At 40.8% G+C, this 8,916-nt stretch overlaps 1 protein-coding gene across 4 annotated transcripts in view; it reads right to left on the bottom strand.

Moving 5' to 3' along the window:
• Window positions 1-8,916, bottom strand: part of pank1a (pantothenate kinase 1a) — a 29,143-nt gene continuing 20,227 nt past the window's right edge. For 2 of the 4 annotated variants that reach the window (XM_014158031.2, XM_014158033.2), the window contains exons 5-8: window positions 8,166-8,222; window positions 6,978-7,101; window positions 4,837-4,962; window positions 1-4,650 (exon numbers count right to left, since the gene is read on the bottom strand). In XM_014158031.2, coding sequence (XP_014013506.1) covers window positions 4,591-4,650; window positions 4,837-4,962; window positions 6,978-7,101; window positions 8,166-8,222 — 367 coding nt within the window. In that variant the 3' untranslated portion in view covers window positions 1-4,590. The remainder of the gene's footprint in view (window positions 4,651-4,836; window positions 4,963-6,977; window positions 7,102-8,165; window positions 8,223-8,916) is intronic. The other 2 variants (XM_014158032.2, XM_014158036.2) reach the window with 1 other exon arrangement.

The following is an 8,916-nucleotide window of genomic DNA, read 5'->3' as shown; positions in this document are numbered from 1 at the left end:
TATAGCTGTACAATTTTATTCCTTTTACAAACAAAATGTCAATTTCAGTACGTACACATTGCACACAGAATATTTTGTGTTCCTTTTCCTGTCATTTTTCTTAAGCAAGAGAGTTAAGCACTAAGCCTGCATTTACACAGGCAGCCCAATTCTGATCTTTTTCCACTAAATTGGTCTTTTGACCAATCAGATCAGCTCTTTTGCCAATAATTGGGCAAAAGATCAGAATTGGGCTGCCTGTATAAACGCAGCCTTACACACCGTAAATAACCATCAGGTTAGACATTTCATTAGCAGAGATTGCTGGTGGATATATTTATAGGTCTCCGTGTACATTCAGATCAATGATAGAAGGTCCATCCTCTAAAACCTTCCAGAATAAAAGTCTGTTTTTTTTCCTTCAAATTCAGCAGGACTCGAGCAGAAGAAACTCACTCAAGATAAAACCGGATTCTCAGAGCAAATTTTGCATAATTCTTAACAATACAAAACAGCTTTGAACAACCACTTACTCATTTTGGGTTATTGGCAGAGTTTGCAGCATTGCTAGGACATTATACCTAAAGAGGTCAACACCGAAGCTACTGCATAGCATGTTCTCTGTTATCAGAGATCAAACTCCTGTTCATTAACAACACTGTAATGAGCTGGTAAGGGAAAACTCTAAGACTTCTGCTTTAATGCCAATCACTCAATAGCGCTTTAGTATGGGCATGAAGTAATTGCTGTCCTTGTGCTGTGGCAAGCAATATCTCTGTACACAATACTGTACAAACAGAGCTCTTACATAACACAGGTTTGATGGCTCAATTCACGAGACGCAAACACAGTGTGTAAGCACTGAGGAAGAGGAGCTTTGTATTGATCCAGACTAACATACCAAAACACTAACTTGAAGGGCCGTCCCGTTGGTGGCCTTCAGGTGTGACTAATACATGGATTTAACATATGGACCACTGAAAAAGGAAAAATACTTTATATTTAAACTAGACTCAACAAATTAGAGCTTTGGAAGCAAAGATAAACGTAATTTCCTAATACTGCCTTCTCACAGCACAGGGACTTCAGTTCCAGACATCTTTCCAGGACATTGTTTAGAGCATGTGTCAAACTCATTCCACAGAGGGCTGAGTGTCTGTGGGGTTTTCGCTCCTCCCTTCACCTGGGTTGTCTAGGTCAACATTTAAAAGGAAAAACCAGAAGACATTAGGCCCTCCGTGGAATGAGTTTGACACCCTTGGTTTAGAGACTTGAGGTGTTTCATCACTTCATTTCATCTTATCAGTAGTTGTGATACACACATGTAAAATTGGGACATACTTTTAAAATACATTTGAAAAGCTGTTGGGGGTAATAAATAACGAAATGGTAATCCAAGGTTTAGCCAATGATCCAGACTAGTACCAGGGGCTAATGTAAGGTCTAATCCAATCATAAGAACATACATGCAAAGTTTGGGAACAGGGGGTACTTGGAATAACTCTCAGAGCAGACTGGCTATAGAACAAATAATACATAGAACCACAAAAATAAACGTTTAAATTTTTTTTTCAAAAGAATTGAAATAATACAAAAAGAAATTGATTCTTGTGATTTTTTGTGAAAATAAAAAAAAGTCAGAGTACCCATGCTGATGACTGAAATGTACTGACCTGGCTGAACTTCATGTGGCAGCTGGCTGCAGTGGGGCTCTGATATTAAAATAGGCCTAACTGGAGCCTTCACAATGAAGAAAATGTATGGCACACACATGTACACTGAACAAAAATATAAATGCAACATGCAACAAATTTCTAACATTTTACTGAGCTACAGTTCATAAGGAAATCAGTCAATTGAAATAAAATCATTAGGCCCTAATCTATGGATTTCGCATGACTGGGAATACAGATATGGATCTGTTGGTCTTTAAAAGAAAACGGGTAGGGGCGTGGATCAGAAAACCAGTCAGTATCTGGTGTGACCACCGAATGTTGTCCCATTCCTCTTCAATGGCCATGAAAAGTTGTTGGATATTGCCGGGAACTGGAACACACTGTCGTACATGTCGATCCAGAGCATCCCAAACATGATCAATGGGTGACAGGTCTGGTGAGTATGCAGTACATGGAAGAACTGGGACATTTTCAGCTTCCAGGAATTGTGTACAGATCCTTGTGACATGGGACCGTGCATTATGCTGAAACATGACGTGATGGCGGCAGATAAATGGCACGACAATGGGCTTCAGGATCTCGTCACGATATCTCTGTGCATTCAAATTGCCATTGATAAAATGCAAATGTATTCGTTGTCTGTAGCTTATACCTGGCCATACCATAACTCCACTGCCACCATGGGGCACTCTGTTCACAACGTTGATGTCAGCAAACTCATCGCCCACACAACGTCATACACGTTGAGAGGCCAGTCGGACGTACTGCCAAATTCTCTACAACGACATTGGAGGCAGCTTATGGTAGAGAAATGAACATTCAATTATCTGGAAACAGCTCTGGTGGACAGTCTTGCAGTTGGCATACCAATTGCAAGCTCCCTCAAAACTTGAGACATCTGTGGCATTGTGTTGTGTGATAAAACTGCACATTTTAGAGTGGCGGTTTATTGTCCCCAGCACAAGGTGTACTTGTGTAATGATCATCCTGTTTAATCAGCTTCTTGATATGCCACATCTGTCAAGTGGATGGATTACCTTGGCAAAAGGAGAAATGCTCACTAACAGATTTACATGTGTAAATCAGAAATTTGTTCAAAATTTGAGAGAAGTAATCCTTTTGTGCGTACGGAACATTTCTAGGATCTTTTATTTTAGCTCATGAAATAAATGAAATTAGCTCAACACTAATTAGCTCAACACTAATTATTATTATATTTATAATTTAACCTTTATTTAACTAGGCAAGTCAGTTAAGGACAAATTGTTATGTACAATGGCGGCCTACACCGGCCAAACCCTGACAACGCTGGGCCAATTGTGATACAGCCTGGATGTTGCGTTTATATATTTTTGTTCAGTTTATTTCCACTAAAAACAACACAAAGGCAACACATAGGGTTGAGTTGAGAAGAGGATGGCACCGAGTAGCCAGTAAGTGAACTGCTACCCCGTTTAACAACAGAGTGGCACCTGACAGGATGAGGCAATTAACCAACATGGAGCGAAGGAACGAAAAGGTCGACAGAACAGAACATTCTGTGATGTCATAATGCCAAAGGTTGAGACATTGGATGCAACAGTATTATTCTAACAAAGCAATTTAGAAGTTGATGGATGAAATACATTTATGTTTCTTTTGACTACTTGTTGCTCAGTTAATTTTTTATTTATTTATTTTATTTAACTAGGCAAGTCAGTTAAGAACAAATTCCTATTTACAATGACGGCCTACCCCCTGCCAAACCCGGACTACAGTGTTAATGCTTCTGTTTGAAATACCTAGGCCAACAGGTAATACATATCTTGTGGTGGTCCTTCAATCTTTTAGTTACAAGCACATTCACATTGAATAGTTTTAACTGATGACTAGAACAAGAAAACTAATAGCAGCTATGGGAATTACTTTGGGGACCAAAAGAGAGATTTCCTGTCCAAACTGCAGGTAATGGACCCTTCGCACTGGGTGAGGAACTCCCACAGACACAGGAAGACAAATCTCTTAAATCCCTATATAGACTAACTGCTGGCAGTAGTTATGTACCTTTCTTACAACTACAATAGATAAAAACACCAAAAAGTCCTTACTAGGCAATTCAAACACAAGGCAATTCTACAGCATGACTGGCTGTAGAGTGGGTGTCATCATGGGCCAGGGTTAGGAGAGGATGAGGCACTTTCTTAGTGAGGAAAGGCAGACTCATCATTCAGCTCTGTAGTGCAGCATCTTTGGAAAACAACCAAAGTACCAAGATCATGACATATCTTGCAAAAGTGACCGACATACTAGCAGATCACAGAACCCCATCACTAAAACGAGAGTTTGAGGAGGTTGTGTAACCAATGGGTTTTTAAAAACACCCCATCACTGTTAACCATGCTCTGATAATAAAGCTATGATGACGGGTGTGGCACAAGTGAACGGAGAGTGGACCCTTGGTGTGACACGCTTAATTAAAGGGCCAGCCCATGATGATGAAACAGCCTCTTGGTCCCTTCATTTGATACGAATGAAACTAAACCCTTTCCCCCTGTCTGACATTTTCTTTTTTGTACATAGCTGGGCAGAACATCAGCTAATTTTCCTCTCTAATTTTCCTCTACCTCAGACGTAACTGGACTGTCAACACAAGTCAAATCTCAGCAGGTTTTGGCTTTAGTGCACCCTAGAACTACACAAATAGGTATTTACACACAGTGCCAAAAACGAACACCGTTTCTGTGATCCTTAGCATTTACCTGGCATCCAGGGTTCATGACATGAGACATTACATTAGTTATATTAAAACCTCTATTATAGGGGATTTTAGGGGAGGGAGTGAAAGGATATTTAGAGTTAAATTATTAAATGGCTTTTCCCAGTTTTTTCCAGTTTCTTGTGGTGGCTTCCGTGAAATCCTTTCAGCAGCTTCTATACAGACGACATGGGCATCTCTTCATGGCTCCTCAGATGACTTTAACAGCTCCAGTAATGCCCCAACTGCTCCAAAATAGCCCTACAGAAAACATACGTGGTAAATATAGTATTATTACTAATACTCAAATACAAGTATGAGTACTATTACAATACTCATTAATGGAATCAAGGAAATTGATTATGGAATCTGGGAGCTATGGAGTAGAGTTGACAGCTTTGTTTACATCCAGTCTGACAGAATCTCAACTCAAATCAAGTGTTGTACCTCATGTTCTAAGAACAAGGCCTTCAGTTGTCCCTTGGACCAGAAGTCCATGGCGTAGGCCAGCAGCTTAGTTGAAACGGTGTTGATCCGTAAGAAATTCCCAACAAACACAACTCTCTCGATTTTCTGAAAGTGAAAAGATCATGATAGTAAAATAGTTCACGTATCCAATTAATTTGTTTCCCACTAAGAAGCCCATTATAAAACCAATAATCCTGCAAAACACAGATTAACACTTCTGAATCATAACAACAGGAACAGTCAACATTTTAACGTGTTTTCTTTGAGATGATTCAAGTTATTTTGACGAACTGATATTACAAAACACACAGAGAAGTACACACACATAATACTGCAGCAACATTGCAAGGAAAATACTCATTATGACCACAAGGTGGAGCTAAAAGACAGGAGTCTGCTGTATGTCATCGGCCCTGTAATCAATGTGAATCAATTTACAAAACGCCAGAGCTGAGAAGTCAGTTGGACCTTGAAATCCTACATACAGTATATCTGAATCTGTACTGCTGTGTCCCTGTTGAACTAAGCTGCCTTATACCAATTGTCCTGTCTGTACTATCAGTGACCCTAAAAACAAGTTCCTATCAACCATTGTTGTTTGGCAATTCAGTATTCTATTCTGTAGTTCATGCTTTGGGAAAAGGTCTACGGGCCAGTTGGTGGCGGCGCTGAAGATCTGTGCTCTTTGATAGCCCTGTACAATGCTGCTTGATCACCATGCCACAAGGCAACTCTGTAAAGTAGCTGAAATCGTACAGAAAACCACCCAAATGACTAATATATGTCGTCGTCTCACCTAGCTACTTTAAGATTAATGCACTAACTTTAAATTGCTCTGGGTTAAGAGTGTCTGCTAATTGACTAAACATGGAAATTCAAATAAGCCGTTTAGACAACTATTTCTTATGAAAACATACACTACATGACCAAAAGTATGTGGACACCTGCTCGTCCAACATTTCATTCCAAAATCATGGGCATTATTATGGAGTTGGTCCCTCCTTTGCTGCTATAACAGCCTCCAATCTTCTGGGAATGCTTTCCACTAGATGTTGGAACATTGCTGCAGGGACTTGCTTCCATTCAGCCTCGAGCATTAGTGAGGTTGGGCAGTGATGTTCGGCGATTAGGCCTGGCTCGCAGTCAGCGTTCCAATTCATCCCAAAGGTGTCTTGACAAACCATTTCTGTATGGACCTCGCTTTGTGCACGGGGACATTGTCATGCTGAAACAGGAAAAGGCCTTCCCCAAACCGTTGCCAGAAAGTTGGAAGCACAGAATCATCTAGAATGTCATTGTATGCTGTAGCATTACGATTTCCCTTCACTGGATCTAAGGGGCCCGAACCATGAACAACAGCCCCAGACCATTATTCCTCCTCCACCAAACTTTACAGTTGGCACTATCCACCAAACCCAGATTCGTTCGTCTGACTGCCAGATGAGGAAGCATGATTCATTACTCCAGAGAACACGTTTCCAATGCTCCAGAGACCAATAGCGGCGAGCTTTACACCACAGAAGCCGACGCTTGGTATTGCTCATGGTGAACTTAGGCTTGTGTGCGACTGCTTGGCCATGGAAACACATTTCATGAAGCTCCTGACAAACAGTTATTGTGCTGACGTTGCTTCCAGAGGCAGTTTGGAACTCGGTAGTGAGTGTTGCAACCGAGGACAGACGATTTTCACATGCTACGAGCTTCAGCACTCGGCGGTCCCGTTCTGTGAGCTTGTGTGGCCTACCACTTCGGGGCTGAGCCATTGTTGCTCTTAGACGTTTCCACTTCATCAAGAACAGCACTTACAGTTGACCGGGGCGGCTCTAGCAGGGCAGAAATTTGACAAACTGACTTGTTGGAAAGGTGGCATCCTATGATGGTGCCAGGTCGAAAGTCACTGAGCTCCTTAGTAAGGCCATTCTACGGCTAATGTTTGTCTATGGAGATTGCATGGCGGTGTGGTCAATTTTATACACCTGTCAGCAACGGGTGTGGCTGAAATAGCCAAATCCACTAATTTGAAGGGGTGACCACATACTTTGTATATATTAGTGTAAATGAGTGAATTAATGTTAATATGTAATTATGCAAACTGTATGGAGAATTATGCAAACGGTTACCTCGTTGACGGCACACATGCGTGCAATGGAGCCTATGTTATTGGTGATGGTGACCAGCATAGCCCGGGCCAGGTCGTCTTTGCTGATGGAGTCTCGTTTCTCTTTGCTCATCATGTGACCAAAGCTGTATGTTAAAAGGTCACCCCAAAACAGAAAAACAACAGAAGAATCAAAAAAGAACCTCTTATTAAAAAAAGAACGTGCTTACATGAAATCGACAAATATTTCTTTAATTTAAACAATACCAATTAGGGTTGCACAAGTGGAGGATTCCCAGAATCAGGAGGGAATAAGCAGCAAATCCGGAATCCTCTGACCAGGATTTCTGGAAAACCAGGGAATTTATTGAAAGTTCCAGGATTTTTGCAACCCTAGTACCAATAAGATTGTTGCGTTAAAAATGTAAGGGAATTGAACATCTACCATAAGGCCGAGGCCAGTGATAAAGATCACTTCTGGGACAAGGACACTGTTGTGTTACTGCACCTACAGGTAACTGCCAAAATAAAGGAAACACCAACAAAGTTTCTGAATAGGGTGTGAGGCCACCACAAGACAGAACATCTTCAAAGCACCTTGGCATAGATTCTACAAGTGTCTGAAACTCTATTGGAGGGATGCAACACCATTCTTCCACCAGAAATTCCATAATTTGGTGTTTTGTTGATGGTGGTGGAAAATGCTGTCTCAGGCACCACTCCAGAAGTGTTCAATTGGGTTGAGATCTGGCGACTGAGACGGCCATGCCATATGGTTTACATAGTTTTTCATGCGCAACAAACCATTCAGTGACCACTCGTGCCCTGTGGATTGTCATCCTATGAGGGAATAACCATGTTAACCAAAATAATGGCCAGCCCAGCATTTTTACACATGACCCTAAGCATGATGGGATTTCAATTGTTTAACTAGGAATCACAGCTGTGTGGAAGCACCTGCTTTCAATACACCGATCCCTCATTTACTCAAGTGTGTCCATTATTTTGTCAGTTACCTGTACATTGCGCCTTATCTGTGTACCTGCTTTTACAGTTCATTAACTACCATAATTAACCACTTAATACTGGGTAACCATTGGTAATTAATTACACTGAGATTTGTCACATACTGAATTATTACCAAGAATTAAGAATTCATTCAGGATTAGTTGCAGAATTACTGTACTATTGCGGCTGTAAGTAGCAGCACCTTTTTTCGTCAGAGCTCTTCGGTGCCAGTGCTCCATTAGAAAATACCCCTGCATTTCTAAGAAACAAGAATTTAAAATACCCAAATAAGTATATATTTCTAAAAATCAATCTCAGTATGGCATATTTTCAGAATGAGCTCTTAGAAAATTATATTACAAAGTGTGTTTCATGTGCCATCCTCTTACGAATAAAAGCCTACATAATTCCATATAAATATGAAGGCATGACTGGCCGGTTTATCATGGTAGATATAGCCAGCCTAATGTTCATCATAATGATGTTAATAACGGTGATATAATGGTAAATATCAGGGTTGGGGTCAATTACATATCAATCCCATTTAAATTCAGAAAGTAAACCAAATTCCAATACCACATTTTCCTCATTGAAGCATTGAAGAGAAGTGGAATTTCAGTGTACTACCTGAATTGACTGGAATTTAAATGGGATTAACCGTGAGTCCATGGACCCAGCCTGACTGGTGTCAACGGTACATGCTGGTAGTGTTGGTATAATGGTGTGGGGAATGTTTTCCCGGCACAAGTTAGGTCCCTTGATACCAATTGAGTAGCGTTTGAACGCCAGAGTGTATCTGAACATTATTTCTGACCAGCTGTAGCCTTTCATGGCTACAGGAGGGTTCAACCCGGTACTAGACGGGTGTACCTAATAAATTGGGCACTACGTGTATATTAAGTGGTAGATATAGCTCATCATTCACAGAGTGTAAAAAAACATTAGGAACACCT

This window comes from Salmo salar, chromosome ssa19 (genome assembly GCF_905237065.1).
Source record: "Salmo salar chromosome ssa19, Ssal_v3.1, whole genome shotgun sequence".
NCBI lineage: Eukaryota > Metazoa > Chordata > Actinopteri > Salmoniformes > Salmonidae > Salmo > Salmo salar.
The sequence above is the reverse complement of the archived record's forward strand: the minus strand, read 5'-3'. Positions and strand labels throughout refer to the sequence as shown.